At 37.3% G+C, this 16572-nt stretch overlaps 1 protein-coding gene across 13 annotated transcripts in view; it reads right to left on the bottom strand.

Annotated features, from left to right (window-relative positions):
- Window positions 1–16572, bottom strand: part of MTMR3 (myotubularin related protein 3) — an 82874-nt gene that overhangs the window by 47933 nt on the left and 18369 nt on the right. For 4 of the 13 annotated variants that reach the window (XM_055794574.1, XM_055794576.1, XM_055794580.1 and 1 more), the window contains exon 1: window positions 694–750. The exons of 1 other annotated variant lie outside the window; for it this stretch is intronic. In XM_055794574.1, coding sequence (XP_055650549.1) covers window positions 694–735 — 42 coding nt within the window. In that variant the 5' untranslated portion in view covers window positions 736–750. Of the gene's footprint in view, window positions 1–693; window positions 751–1264; window positions 1284–3175; window positions 3255–3364; window positions 3457–4044; window positions 4126–5800; window positions 6077–7520; window positions 7667–16572 lie in introns of those variants that run through there. 8 more of the 13 variants (XM_055794582.1, XM_055794585.1, XM_055794581.1 and 5 more) reach the window with 6 other exon arrangements.

Raw genomic sequence — 16572 nt, 5'->3', positions numbered from 1 at the left:
ATCCTGTATATTGTACACAATGCTTACAAAGGGAAAAGAAGCAGCAGATGCACGTATTTGGAAACTAAAGCATCCCACTGCTAAAAAGGATCAATAAGAAGAAAGCATTACACTGTCCCTAAAACCTCTGTTAAATAGGAACATCACAATAAACAAAATGCCTTTATGTCCCCAGAGCAGGGGAGAAACAGCTTATAAAAGCTTGCAAGTTGGCTCAAAATTGCACAGCTTGCAGAAGGACGTGTGTGTGTGTGTATAAAAGGAGGAAATTATTAAAATAATTCAGCTGGAACTAACATTAATTGACTAAAATCCAATGCAAAAAGTAGATATAAAATCCCTTTTTAAACAAACAAGAAAAACAAAAGGTAGAATACTTGATAAAATTCTGAATCTATCAACTATGGCAACTGATAAGGAAAAATGAAAAGACAACACAGAAATTTCCATGCCTACAAGAACAATAGAGAGTAGGAACATTCTTCTAAGTAATCAGAAACAAAGGAAATTTAGAAATGCTTTCTACAAACAGCAAGATGAAGATAGTATTATTGTTAACACTGGTTTTAAAAAAGGGAAGAATTATTTAACATTTTTGTTTCTAAAGAAGCAGAAGAAAGACGGTTCATATGTAAACTATGTTGTAACTGATAAGAACATTATAAGAATCACAATGATTAAAGCCAAAAAGACCATAAATCCATCAGGTTTGATCTTTAATATATCAGAAACCATAAAATTCAGCTCTTCTATTCAAAACATGAGCTTTTGCCTGATTGCAGCATGACTTGGTATTTTACATACGTTGTTTGTGTACACTTATCTTCCAAAACCACATCTACTCTTGAAAATACCAAGAAAGGAGGGGCTTGGCCGTTCTCTAAATGTATCTGGTTTCAGCTGCTAACCTTTGGTTCTCACCATATGTTTTTCAGATTACATGATGCACCGTTCTCCTTGATCTACAAGATTTAAAAAATGAGTCTCCTGCTCAACCAAGTTTAAAATGATGGCTGGCTAAGCAACTGGCTTATTTGTCCAATCAACCTCTATCTTACAGCTCATCTGTCAAGAAAGACACAGACTGGATTAACTTTGCAGTATATCCTGATATAATGAAGACTAATCATTCAAGAGAAGATTGGTTTAAAAACTGTAAGGTTTACACAGATCTCCTTCTCCATCCTTAAAATAATGATAACAGGAGTTATGAGGAGTTAGGGCATATCTGTATGAAGGCTTTTGAGGAGGACATTTCAGTTACCGTTTCAGCATGCTGTGGAGGCAGGCTGTTGGCACGACTGCCTTCTGCAGCCAACTACCTCTTCACCAGCTCCAATTCTACTTTTCCAGAGTTGCAGCCACTGTTAAGTTGTTAAGGCCAACCATTTCCAGACCTAGACAATTTCTGTACAACTTCAACAAAGCCTTAAACATTTAATAGTAAAGCCTTCTGAATGTAAAAAATACCTTGCTATTTCAGAAAATTCCTTCAACTTCAAGCACAATTATTTAAGAAACACTGACCTAATTAAAAAGATGAGCTTCAATCCAAACCTAAAGCATGCTTAGCATCACAGATGAAAAGTTTTAATATAAGGCACTGTGCTGTAACAAAATTGTTTTTATACTTCAGATTGATTAGACATTTATTTTTAAAGTTTACTATATAACCATCTACATATTAGTAAAAAGAGTATTAGCTTAGCAAATTAGGTCTTTTAAAATTTCTTACAGCTGTGCTCCTAAAATCCAGCATAAACCATCAACAGAGACTATCTAAATTACTGCAAAATTAGCTTCTTATTCTAACTGCAGCATTCAGCTGCAAAACAGCTTCTATTATAATACTGTGGCTTTTTACATGAATGTGTCTTCCGTATTAAGGTGAATTTTGGGAAAGCTGTGTGAAAAAAAAATGTCAGTTTCAGTTTTAATCAGGATTATCAGATATAAACTGTGATGTTGCCAAAATAAATGGTACGAGAACTTATTAGACTGGTTGTAAAATAAATAGTTTGCATGCTCACACTGCTTCCAGGTATTAGTGAAACGCTTCATCAACTTAACTGCCACAACACAAAAGTACTTCTAAAAATCACTGACAAAACCAGCAAGAAACGTTGATTGTTAGAATGAAGTTCACTGATCTGATAGACAGTGAACATACCAAAAGAAAGTCATTTCCCATCATGTCAACAAGCTGATCCCACTCCTTTCATGATCTCATGATCAGTGGACTGAGTACGAGGGAAAGGAAATACACTACAGGCACCAGGGACAGGGACCACACACTTCCCTGCAGCAGCCCATACTGAGGATGGTCTGAATCAACTCTTCAACCAAAGTTTCAATGTCAATTTCTTTCTGTACCAAAGCTTTCTAATCCATTTCCATCCCTACATTTAGCAAACGCTTCCAGATGAGTCATGTGAACAGAAAAAGGATCACAGTGGTTGTGACACCTAGCAAGGGATTTATGACCCTCATTTAAGAGCACTGCCTTAGAAGTGAGAACAAGAATGTTCCCCACACTGTCAGCGCAAACAAGCCGCTCTGTTGAATTCTACCCGTGATAATTAACACACTGTGCTACTCTGAAGGACAGCCTGATACAAAGTGAGACTAGCAAAAACTGGCTGAAGAAATCTGTTCTGAAGTTGACCCATATCTTTTTTTTTATTAGTTGCAGAATGGAATCAGAATTCTCATTTTGTTTAACTGCAGCTGGCAAATAATCAGCTCCTCCATGACAGTAAAAACCATTTCCCAGAAATTAAATGGAAATGTTCAAATACAGCTTAGATAAAAATTGATCAAGAAAACACTTTCATAAAAAGCACTCTCAAATTCAGGCTCCTACTTTTAAATAGGTTCACACATAAAAACAGATAACTTACACATAACGTAGTGAAACTTGGGTTTATTGTTAGAAATAATTCTTGGGGGGGGGGGGGGGGGGGGGAGGGGGGGGGGACACTGAGGCCAAAATAGGTTCTTTTATCAATTTACTGTGCTGCCCTTTAAACTGTAGTTTCATGTCTATTAAATTACACCAAAAAAAGAGGTTAGTCTTGTTAGTTCTCCATTCTTATGTTCTGCTTGAAAGGATAAATGATTAGGAAAGGTTGTAACCTCAGACTCTGTTCAGCCAGTATAGGAACATCTTAATTACCTTTCATTTCAGACGTGCCTTCTGGTCTAAATTATGTACATAATTAAGACTAGCAATAACCATCTGTTTGCCAGTGATTCTAAACAAAAAACATTATATAAATAAAGGATCATTTAAATTCACATATATTTAAATATAGTTGAACTTACAGCAAGAAAAAAGAAAAAATGGAGGGGAAAAAGGAAGTACCTTTTTCATTTCATTTCATTCACAAGCATTTCACCTTGTTCCCCTGCCTTCCCCCTGTCCAGATCCTGAATTCCACTTGTTTTAGTATCAAAAGCAAATTGAGTTGACCCTCAGTTGCAAAACATAGCTATTTGTATGCTGTGTCACAGTTACCCTGCAAGTTTTAGACAGGAATCCAAAGGTTTTGACAAAGAAGCGTTGGAAAATCTGAGAATGAAATATTCAAGAATGCACTCTAGCTTTAGCAAAAGATGATTCTCTTGCAAACCGAAAACAGCTCTTCCCCTTTTGCAGGTGGAAGGAAATTATTCTGAGATAAGGATAAACACTTAGTTTCCCACGTTTCAATCCCTGACAGCAAGGTTTCCCCTCTTTCCTGGCACTGCATGTAGAAGTAATTGAAAAGTTTTCAAAAGTATTTACTGGGGAAGTAGCTAACAATATGGACATTTACACATTACTCACAAATAGGAGCAGGATAGACAAAGAATCATGTTTGAAGATTGTGTACAACTAAGAATCAGAAGGGGTTTTTTATAATTAAATTCTAACTTGGTAAAATATTGATTTTTGTCTAACGACTTGGAAAATGCTTTATTTAATTAAGAGTAATCAATGCTCACCATAGAATCCACCTTCAACAGGCAGCTCATCTTACCAAATTAATACAAACAGCTTACCAAAGAATGAGAGAGAATAAACCAGTCCTCTTTGTCCCAGAAAGTTTCAAACTATACTCTTCTGATACTTCACATTGGCAACTGCAAATAAAAAGAGTACTTTAAAACATGAACCTTCATTTAGAAAAAAAAAAACCCACTTCTTCAATACCTAGTGACTTATACAATAAACTCTATGTTATGTTAGTTTGTCTTAATACAAGTAGAAAAGTAAGAAGTACTAAGTCAGTTTTAACTACTGAGATCTTATACGCCCAAACAGGGAATTCAATAATTGGATTCTGACAAGTACATGTGTGCTGGTTAAGGCCTCTTTTCTGGTAAGGAACAGTTTAGAAATCAAAACCACAAAGCAATTTAATTTCTTTTTTTCTTTTAACATTTTTGGTACACAGAAGTGGGAAAAAAATTACTTAGCAATACAAGCTACAGGAGAGCTCTTTTCTAGAAGAGCCAACTGGTTTTGTACTGATCTTCAGAAGTGTTTTTTAATTGTACACTAAAATTAGCTTTTTAAAGCAGATGATGACCTCCAAACAGTGGTTATTGCCTAAGTACTTTGGGACAAAGCTGAAAAAAAGCCAAGGTGAACAACGATGCTCGCATGACGCCATGCAAGCCCTATCTTTTTGACTTTCTAAATGCTGTGGAAAGAGTTGTTTCCTCAAAAATAAATGTAAGTATTGCACCTCAAATACATATTTGTCAAAAAAATTATATGGAGAAAATATCTGATTTGCTTCTTCCTACACAGTCACTCTAGTAGGTTTTTACAGATGTCTTCTACAGCATCTGAATGACTGCTAGGACACAAAGTTCTATACTAAAATACCCAAACCCTAAAATTCAAGCTCCAGACTAAGCCCAACCATTGCTAAAGCGCACAAGCAGCCAAACTGATGGAATACCACTGCCTTGTATCCAGTGTACCCGAAGACTCGCTCTTCACAGTAACTTGGGAAGCTATCCCAATAACATGCTGCATGTGTATATGCCTGGAAAGTCTAACTTCTATAAACATGTAATCCTGCTACTAAAAATAGTTTGCTGGTACTCTGTGCCAAAACTAGGGATAGTTTTCATTCTGGTCCATTAAACAAAATAAACCCCTATTTTGCATTTATTGTGCCCTTTAATTTATGGTTCATGACGGGGGGGCAAAAAAGTATTTTCAGTATACAAAAAAAAGATATATAATTTTAGGACTGACATAGAAAAATAGTTTCAGAAGTACAAACTTAGATGTATCAAACAAAACAGATTTAACATTTCACACAGCAGACACTTTAGGGGAATCTCATATGCATCTACATTCAGTTATTATTTAAACAAATTGTGACATTAGGATGTTTTGCTTTAGTAGGAAACACCCTAGGAGTGATCACAGCTTTTAAAAACTTCAGCTAATCACGAATTACAGTTTTATAATAGTTTCTAAAAGCAACATTTGGTTACCTGCAACACAGAGAAACTTTTTTTTTATTTTAAAATCTGTCTCTACCAACAAGCCAAACACTAATTCCAATAGTTTTATGGGTTTATAATTAAACAAGGCACATGAAGCAGAAGGGACAGTTTTACTTTGAGGTACCAACTTGATCACGCAACAAGTTCAACTTTACAGCTGCTCAGTTATACAAAGTCATCTTTCATTGGAATACTCAGCAAGCTTATTAAAAAAAAAAAAAGGCTATGAAGGCAGACTATGCAACTCCAGAGCAACTCTTCAGAGACAGTCTTCTGGCCACGTCCTTACTTTTTACAAGGCAAGATACACATTTAGGGTAGCAGGAGGCAGACTTATTTCGTGTGTTTTAGGTCCAAGAAAAAAAACCTTCACAAAATCTGCAACAAGCATTTTATTGAATTTAATGAGGTCTGGAAGAAGCCACTGAATCTCAAGAGTTTTGTAGAGAGGTTTTAAAAACAGGAGACAAATGTTCCAATATAAACGTTAGTAATTCCGCTTTATTCCTGCCAGTATTAAGAAAACACTTCAGGACACGCTCATCAGCATTCCTCTTGCAAGGCTGCTAGTCACAGATAAGCACCTCAAACGTTATCACTTCCTAAGTCAACAACTTGTGCCAAAAAAAAAAAAGGAAAAAAAAAAAAAGCTGACTGTAAGAAGAAACATTGCTGTAAATTCTACTACCATCTCCAAAACACTAATTACTTAAGGGAGGAGCAATCCCAAGTACTGCTGTATAACTGTTTAATGAATCCAGCTGAGCACATCCAAGTTTGATGCCCCTGAGGAGGGGGATGCAGCCTTCCCCTCCATGTGCTCCCACCGTTTCCTTTGCATGAGCTCTTCTGTTTGAACCACAAAGGACAGATTCAGCACCATTAAGAAAGCAAAGGGTAGAAGAAGGAAAACAGAACAGGACCATTTCAGTAAATCCTGCAAGGTCAAACATGTTTAGTAAAGGAATTGGCTTTGCACTACCTTTCTTATTAGGCTGTCACAGTGTCATAGCTGCTTGGGTTAGATTTTTTGATTTACGCACAGGTGCTGAAGGACATATTAACACTGTCCAATTTTAAACATGTAAGAAGTCATTCTGCCATAGGGGGCCAGTACTTCCAGAAATGCGAAGAGGAACACTTAAACTAAACTTTTGCTTTGAACCATCTTCTCAGGATCCTTCCCTGTTGACTGTTTTGAGAATCTGGGCATTAAGTGAACAGTTTAAGTAGCACATCGGTCTTGCCTCCATTGTTTTTCTTCTTGGAAGATGCTATGCAGAGGTAGAGTAGTAGGATGAGATAGCAATCATTCTATAATAGTGAAAGACAAGCAATAACATAACTGGGGAGGAAATTCAGAATAATGGTTTCCCAGTTGCAGAACTTTAATCCCTAGAGATATTCCAAACCTGACCAGCCCTTCAGCAACCCAACATCAAAGCTGGCCCTACTCTGAACAGAGTATTGGACTACATGACCTCCAATCTAAATTATACAAGTCTGTGACAATTTTTTTCTTGACATTTAATTAAAAAAAACAATGGCAAATATCTAGAAAAAAACTCTTGAAAAGTTTATTAAAACTTGTTCAATTAGTTGTCACTTCAGTTTCTTAGCTGAAAGGCTGTATCTAGCAAGAATAGAAGCAGTATGGTTTGATAAACATAAAGTTAAACAACAAAAGAAAAGAACAGCTTTGCAAAAAAAACCAAGTCCTGATCTTCTGTAGCCACAAAGCTATCCTCAACGCTGTAGACAAAACTAAACCAAACTTTCTTCTGGTAGTTGCCCATTTTAAGTGTATTTTTTCCTCCCATTGCTGAAATACAGCATTTCTGCAACAGTTACGCCACAGCATGTCACAACTGTAATATTATGCAAGTGCAACTTCTGATTTAGAAGTTCTCTATTTCTGTTTACGTTTCAAACTTCATAATATTGCTGCTCCCATACAACCAAGCTCTGCAGTGCCTGAACCTTCTCTTGCACCACACTATCACACTTACCATTTCATCACCTTTTTGTTCAGCTGTTTTCTGCTCAGCTTTAGCTCACATATAGATGGTTCTTCTCTTTCCTTTTTAATGTTCTTCCTTTTGGATTTTAGCTTGCTTTCCCCAAAAACTATTTTTACTTTATTCTTCACGTGCTAAGGAATAGGAACAGAGTGCTACTATCAGGTACCTACCACTTGGGGTGATGTGGTTAGCTTGTGGCTGAGCTAAAAACCACAGAGGGCATGACAGCATGGGGACTGCGGCTTTGAGTACAGCTGCTCCTGAGGCTGGATAGTGCAAAGTTACTACTAAACAGAAAGTTTTAGAACACGTACACAGAGAAGAAATACCAGTCTTCAGGAAAGTATTTTTTGGTTCCTACTGCCATGTGTCTTTTCATAGGCTTCCCCAGATTTAGTTACACAACTTCCAGTTTGGAATGCAGTTGAATACAAAGGAATGTACACATCGCTACTCAAATGCATGACAGATTAAGCGGAGATCAACCACCATACAGAGTACCTCACTACCCCTTAACATGGGTGGGGAGCGTCTTACATCAGAGCATTTTGAAAATATTTTATTCCATTTTCTGTTCTATCTGTGCTTCTGTGAGTGAAGTATAAAAATAATTATACAAGTCCAAAGAATCAAAAAAGTTCTGTCAACATCTGTCACTGCACTGACTCATACGTTAATGGCAGGTAACGAAGTTTCCTGCAGAACCCTTTCCAGGTAGACATGTTATTTTCCTTCAGCTTCCTACTCAGAAGAGGCACTAATCTGTTTTTAAAGCAGCTTAAGCTGATTATCTTTGCATACTAGTTAAAGAAATGACTTTTTACACTCTTCAAAAATTAAACGCAGAAGGAACAGTTCAAAGATAGGACAAAAAACATCTCAAACAGTAAGCAAAGCTTGAAATAGCAAAAGAACACAGTAGGCAAGGCAGTAAAAGCACTGCTGAGACTTCCTTTCATTAGGAAAGTTCCATTCTTCCATAACTGATGTAAAGAATAAAATCTTTAAAGTGGGATTGCTGCATTAATTATTCAAATTAATAACAGGTTTCTTTCAGGAAAGAGTGTTTCTGAATAAGAATTATATATCTATATTCTTCACTGATCTCAAAACAACCCAGGTCAAAAGACCACGAGGTTGAAGCCAAAATCTGAAGAAAATGCCACTTTTTCTTACAGGATTTCAGGTTTTCTTTTGAATTCCTTTTTCATTTGGATAAACCCCTGAAATCTAAATAGTGTAATTGTTCATACATAAGCTAGGATACAATTTGCCCATCAGAGACCTTCTGAAGAATCACTGGAAATTTAAAACTCCAAGTCATTCTATTACTTTCTTTTCCTTTCAATTACTCCATATTCCTCAATTTTGCGTGCATGACAGACAGGTAATGTCTACCAAGAAAGACCATGGAGTTATACATATGTCTGAACTGTGCAGGTCTGCAAGGATCTGACTCTAGTAGTCATGTATGAAAGCTGACAGGACACAGAATACTGACCAGGGCCTGAGCTGGTGGAAACTCAGCAGATTTGTGCAGGTTCTAAGCTAGGAAGGTGATCAAGTGTGCTGGTGATCAAGTGTGCTGGAGAGGGTATTATGTCAAAAGGTAACCAAAGAACCATGAAAAGTAGGGCAATATTCGATTGTAGTTATGAAATAAAAAGCAAGTGAGCAAGACTGACTGAGACCAGGCAGAAAAAAGTTCCATTTGAAAGTGCAGAACAGAGTAAGAAGGGAATAATTTGTTCCTCATACATCCCATTTTTCCACTAAGGTCCTTACAGCCCATTTGCCATGAGTCACATTCCCTCCACTGGTGCTTCCTTTCTAGAAGGCAGGCAACAAACAAATAGGTGTAAGAGGCTGTTAAAGTCTCAAAGGTTCTACTTATCCTCCCAAATCACCTGTTCATACCCCTTTCCCTCCTCTGTAACATTCTGCTTAAAACTCAATCCTTTCTGTTAATTGGAAGAGTACTAGAAAGAGGCAGCTGCTGATCTAGGAGACCTGCATTACACAGTACCCATCATGACAGGATCCTTACGTGTTGTAGTTTATTGACAGTGAATGCAACACTAAAGAGATCTACAAGTCATTAAAAAAAGAAAGTTCCAAAAATAGGAATAACCAAGAGGCAAATTTGATTTGAAGACTCCTGCGGAGTTTCAGTCCCATGAATTTTTTTTCCCTCCATTGAACTAGTTTAGAACAACATACAGCAGTTATGGCTATTAGCTCCTCTGTGTGTAAGTTGACCTCATTTTCTCTATACTTTGTCTGGCACAAAGCTTTTAAAACCTCTTTCACAAAACACCACTCAATCAACGCTTTTGTCATAATAACTTTATTGAAAGACCAAGTACCTGCTATGAATAAACATTTCTTCCTCAAAGCATTAAGTGGGTTAAGTTATTACAAGGTGTCCACAGCAGCGAACTCAGCCCCCCACAGAGGCTAAGAGCAACAGCACTGGTCAGCTGTATCACTACCAACAGGCAGGAGACAGCAACATGTTTTCTGTTATCCAGGCCTGTGACAAGACACTTCCTTTTACTGCACACCCTGCACAATGCAGTTATGGACTACAGGTTTAATCCATTGATTCTTAAATTGTATTGAAAAAGCCTGTTCTGTCAAGGAGGCCGTTTGGGTAAGACACACATCCTCCTCCTTCGCTGTCTTCACTTAAGAAGAGAAGGCCATTTGAGAGGCTCAGTGTTCAATGACTTTCAGACTACCTTATGCAAGCATGAAACTTCATTTCAAATGGCCTAACACTAGCACTTGACAGAATTGTGGAAGACTCCAAAAACGCCTTTTTTAATGTGACACTTAAGGTGTAGTCTGTTTTAAAGCAGAAACATTTGCATTCCCTGAAACATGGTGAACCATCAGAAAGGGTACTGCTCCCACACTCTTCAACAAAACAGTCCCCTTCCTTACCTGACACCAACTCCAACATTTCAGACCCCTCCAACTCCTAGATGCATGACAGAACTCATACAGAAAGAAGTCAGATTATGGAACCACTACTCTACAATGTTGTGTATGTTGTTTGCTTCCAAAGTAGAGCCTGAAAGCAACTACATGACATTTAGAATTTATAGAATTTGGGGCAGCTTAAGACTTTCTTCAACACCGCAGGAGTGGCATTTTCTTTACGGAACTAGTCAAATAGCTTGCTCATCTCAAACTATTTTTCAAAGCATTAAGCAGGCCAAGATAAATGGCAGAGTTTACAGTTTAAATACTAATAACCCTCAAAATGTCTCATCTGCATTACAACTATTAAGCATACAACTGTATCCTGGACCAACAGGAACTAATACACAGCAATGATATTTCTGCCAGCATCCATGAACTTGGGGATGAACAGCCAGTCTCTTCCATCCAACCATGGCAGGGGATAAGTATGTTTGATCACAGCATTAGTACTATTATTTACAGTATAAAATAGTAAGTTAATTCAATACAAGAAAAGCATTGAGTTTGGCTATTTCTTTATTAGTAGATACAAAACAATCCTGGTAACAACTGAATCAAGCAATCATATTGGAAGAGCTGACCTAGGCAGAGCGCCAGCATTATTTAGTCACAAGAGACCCTTTTTTATGAACTGACCACCTAATTTTCACATTTCAGGAGTTAATCAAGGAGCAGGCTAGCTCTTCTAGGATAAAACAGCTGTATTCTCGAGAGCAGTCTAAATACTTGTTTGGGCATCATCCACAAGACCACCAAAACATCAACAGCAGTCACTGTTCAACCAGCCACTTCATAAGTACTGTAAGTCAAATTACAAAGATAAAACTACGTGTGCTTGTCATGATAAGGAGACCAACAAAAGCTGGGTAAGGAAGCACTAGCAGCTTAAGTGAGTGTAAGGAATTTTCTGCTAGCTCTTACTTAGACAGCAAGTTCCCATTTAAAGCCAGACACATGATTTACCAGAACAGGTTACTCGCTTCCTTATATTTGAGCAGCTAACCCCTTCGAGTAGAACAAACAGGTTTTTGCATCAGTCCATTTCCAGTTTCAACTTCTCCAAACTTTCAGCAGTATGCTCTGTTACTAGTCTGGTTTTCTACACAGTGAGAGAAGACTCACACCAGCATTGCCCTTCACCTAGGCAGAGCAGTTAAGAGCTTAGGCTCCTTATGTGTACTAAGACATACACAGAACTCTGATGCCTTCCCCAATGAAGGAGGCTTCTTATATTTAGATCACAAGGGACAAACTGGTTTGGCTGATCTACCAGTACACTGCCTCCAAAAAACCTGCTACTTTATGTCCTTTCTTTGACCATCTGATTCAATTCACTAAAGCTAGGACAAAATGCAGGAAGAGCAAATACCTTTTTCCTCCTATAGTTAAAGCACTTCAGTATCTTCCAAATATTAAGACAGTTGTTTATTTCAATCTTTTTCCATTCATGGAAGGTCATAGTTACTGGCAAAATATTACTTTCCATTTGCAAGCTGCACTTAAGACCTGGCATTGGTCTAGACAACTAAAATAAAAGGCAAAGGAAGTCTTAAAAAAGGGTCCTACAAATGTATGCAGAAAAAGGACGCTGAGCCACCTATCAGACTACAGTGAGCAGCTCTGAACTCTTACTTGAGAGCTTAATCAAATACCAAGGATTTAAACAGCATTTGTACATGGGCCTTTGATGTGGGAGGCAGGAGGCACAGTAAGTAGCCATGCATCTCTTAAGATTGCCTAAAGAAATCTGAGACTAGTCTTTATGTATCTCAATTTCCATAACAAGTTTTGAAAATCAATACTAGATACTCATAATGTATGTAATTAAGTACTGAGATCTTCAATAGACCAGTTAATTTTGTCACACTGTGAAATTTGTTCCTCTACATGCGCAGCAGTGCTGTTTCAGAACCAGTTTGCTATTATGTAAATTTTTTAAAGCTTTTTTAAGTCCAGTAGTCCTCCAGCTACTAAACCAAGGTAGTTTGTTATGCAACGATCTTGTTCAAATCTTGAACAATCTGTCAAAGAAAGGAACAAATACGATTTCTGAAGTCATGTTTCCAGAGGCTGAGTTCAGTCATGACAACTCCCTAACATCTTTGCTCTATTTAACAACTTCTGTGAGTATACAAGCTTGTCAGTTTACACTGAGGTTGCACAGATATTCAGAGCCAGGAAAGAATTTTCTTGGATTAACAGAATATACTTACTCTAAAAGGCTAAACAGCATGAAGCCAAAGTTAAAAATATTTAGGCAATTCAGAGAGGCACCAAAAAAGGTTTTATGGGTTTTTGTTAAGGCATATATGTATATCAAAACACTGAGTTCGACAGAATTTCAACTAAGTTCTGCAACAGACTGCAACTCTGCTAGTGAAAAAAGGTTTGATATCTTTCCAGTTAATATTTACTAGCCACAAAGTCTCTCCTCTCCTCCCTCCCACATTTAAAGTTGAAAATCCATTGACCTAAATGTTCAAGCTTCCTTGGGAAGATACCAGCAGATATTTGCCTTATGTGGAAAAAAGGAATAAATCCGACGTGGCAACTTTATCTCCTTTGAAATTACTGCTTCAATGGCAAGATCAACCAACAAGAATGAGTTTCTCTAGGGAACAAAGATTTAAGTCTGGATTTCCTACCTGCTCACTTAGATCAACCCACACCAAGTTCTGTATAGCTGATAAGTTTATAACAAAAGGATGTGTTGCTCCAGTATCCTATTTTATATTAAATACCCTTTTTAAAAAAAGAGGCAAGACAAAAGTAATGCAAGACAGTAACAAGTGTTTATATATACAGGCAAACAGATTCCTACAACAATTTAACATGAGAAACAAAGGTTGCTGTAGATTCACTGTTTCTAGTGTTGAATTACTGTAGGAATGTATTTGCCTATATACAGACACTTACGACCTGGTGAACACACCTTTCCCCAAAATCTGAGTTAGTGTGGATTTATTCACATCAGGCAAACTCTCATTTAAATCCCCTCTCACTTATTTTTCCCCTAGAGAAACTCATTCATATTGGTAGATATAAACAAAGTGAGAAGAACAATAATAATACAAAGAACATAAGTAGTCATTTAAGTGTTTTATCCTTTAGAGAACATTCACTCCATCCCTGTGCGACTCAAACCAAACTCTGTTTACTAAGAGAATTGGCTGTAATAGAGATAAATCATCATTTTGAACAAACAAAGAGTTTGGGTTCTTCAGCAAGTTACCTAGATGCCGTGCATTCACATCTTACCCCACAGGCACTGTAGAAGTGCATGCAGTTCAACAGATATTTCTGTTATTGATACATCAGGTAAGGTAATTTTCATTTTTAGTATGGTTTAATCCCAGATTTTAAAAATATGTACATCAGTATGCAGGCAACTTTAGTTACCCACTTTAATTTTGTTTTGCATTTGAATCATTATCAGCCAGCAAGACTTAACCTTTAAATAAATAAAAAGATTTATAGCCATCCTGACAGTAAATTTAGCATGTCCCCTTCAAGTTGTATTTTATAAAGACACACAAGAATGTGTGCATATTAGTCCATAAGCTCCCTTAAGGATATGAAAATAGCACAAATTACATTTTTAACACTTCAATTCTTACCTGTGACTTGCAGATATCAAGCTTCAGTTAAATGCACCAAAGCAACTTTTCACAGTAAAAAAAGTAAGCTCGATTAGTCTATTGTTATTTAATCCTTCAATTTGAAGTTTCCTCTGGTAACTGACTTAGTAGCAAAACCAAGTCTGTACTTACTGAACACAACCTCAGAGATGTCTGTCTTAAATCCATGAGGATAGAATACTCGAGTTGCATTTCCTCAGATTCAAAAAGCAAATCAGGAAAGTTTTGGCAAAAAAGATACAAAAATAAGGAGCAATAAGAGGTTAACACTTGAGTTTTGGGTCCTAATTTACTGCTTTACTTCTGATGAAATTAAATGACAAAAACCCCTGACCTCAACTGACAACATCTTGTTTCATGACACATAAGTGGGATGAAGCTGCTGACAATGTATGAACACAACCCTGAAACTCAGTTTGCTCAGGTACTCAAGGATCTCAAAGATCTTATGAGGTGTCAACCTTGGTCAAAGTCCAAACCAAAAAAAGGCAAGAATTTCTTTCCTTCCTGTAAATGTAAGAGCTGCCTGAACTAAAGCTTGCCATCAGGTCCAGAAGGACTGCACTTCACAGAAAGCTTTCCTTCTGAAAGACATTCATATTAAAGACCAGAGATTTGTGCTGTTTACAGTCACAGTAACAAGATTCAGGCATGAAAAAGCAGAAGTTACATCTGTCCCTGTAAATCCAAACAGGAAAGCAGAAAGAACTAGGATAGAAACATGCAAAAAAATTCAGAACAATCTGGGCTGAATGAGACAGTTGCACATTAGTTAGTCCAGCCCTCCACTCGACACAGTTCCATTTAGATCAAGCTGCTCAAAGATTTGGCCAGCCAAAGTTTGAGTATCACCAAGCATATTCCTTCTAGACAACCCGTTCCAATATTAAGGTTAGAATCTTAAACTAAGTTCAGAAAAATTCACAGACAAAGGAAGCTGTGGCAAAATCAAGGAAAACAACAAGGATAAGAACAACATTCAGAATACTTAGGTCTACCTCACTTTTATTATAAGCCTTTATTTCAAGAGGTTATGCAGTTGGTGTAAGAAATCTACATGTGAAGACAAATCTAGAAGCAAATGCTCAGAGCTTAGACAAAAAAGGACTTGTAATTTAAATAAATACCAGCTTGCTGTGGGAAAAGCCTCAATAGTCAGGCCTTGTATTTCTGAAAAAGCTTGCATACAGTTTTGCACTCTAGATTCAAATACCAAAAAGCCAAACTCCTTTCCTGAATGAAAGATTTTATCTTGATCTAGAAAAGCTTACTTGGCAAGTTTAAATTAGTCCATCAACTAAGTACAAGGACCCAAGGAATGTATATTTTATTGCAAGTAACACCTCTATGTCATTAGCTTGGAAATACAACATCTCTGCATCAGTTTCAGGTCTAGCTGACAACTGTTTTGGAAGTCTTCTCTGATGGTAGAAGCTTCCAGAATAACCAATGAAATCCACAAACCAACACCAGCAGCCAAACTATGTTTGGTTCAAACATCTTAAAGCTTGACAGGAACTGATAATGTTCTTTATTCCAGTTAACCATTACCACAGGTGCTGAAAAACAGATCTTCCAAGAACAGGTAAGAAAATGGCCTGTTTTGATATTTTACCACTTCACATGTAACAGCTCAAGAAGTCAGAGTACCGGTGTGTAAATGCTGCTGTAAGGGAAGAGATCCTTGACAGGGCAGGTATGCTTTGGTGATGGATTCCTGGATTAGGTTGTTACATGTAGTTGCACAATAAAGTAAACAAAGCACACAAAACTGACAGCCCAAGACCCATGTATTAATGACACAGCAGATATCTTTACTAGTCATACATGCCACAGAAATCAACTTGTAATTGCATCTTAATATGTCTACACATAAAAAGCATGGAGTGAAGAATTACACATTAGGAAATGCAAGTGCTATGATCACCTGTGAAGCTTTAGTTCAGCTTCTCTTGGAGTATGTACGATTGGTAACTCCCTTCATATAAACATTCCTATAAACCCCCACCCTAACTCAGTGAGCTACAAGGACAAATACTCCCTGAACCCAGAACTTCTAATTATATTCATTTTTATTAAACTTTGTAGTCAGTGTAGAGTTCTGCATCAAGTCAATCATTTCAACACTGCTCATTTTAGAGCACCTCTTCTGCTACAGATCCACAGTGCTTACCACAGTTTTCACACTATCCCATATGGTTAAGTGGTAGTAACGTATTTTCAAAAGATTGAAAAACTAAGCCCAGCAAGAGTTCAAGGCATCAGAAGGATCTTCTGGTTTCAGTACCCATAACAGATGTCTGAAGTCTAGTTCTTCAAATACAGAGCAGACTACTATAAAAACTGGGAGTATTTGGGAAATACAATCCACTAGCTGGGGGCCAGAGCTGCAGAGATGAGCGCTTCAGGCCTGG

Source organism: Falco peregrinus, chromosome 2 (genome assembly GCF_023634155.1).
Source record: "Falco peregrinus isolate bFalPer1 chromosome 2, bFalPer1.pri, whole genome shotgun sequence".
NCBI classification, from domain to species: Eukaryota; Metazoa; Chordata; class Aves; order Falconiformes; family Falconidae; genus Falco; species Falco peregrinus.
The sequence above is the reverse complement of the archived record's forward strand: the minus strand, read 5'-3'. Positions and strand labels throughout refer to the sequence as shown.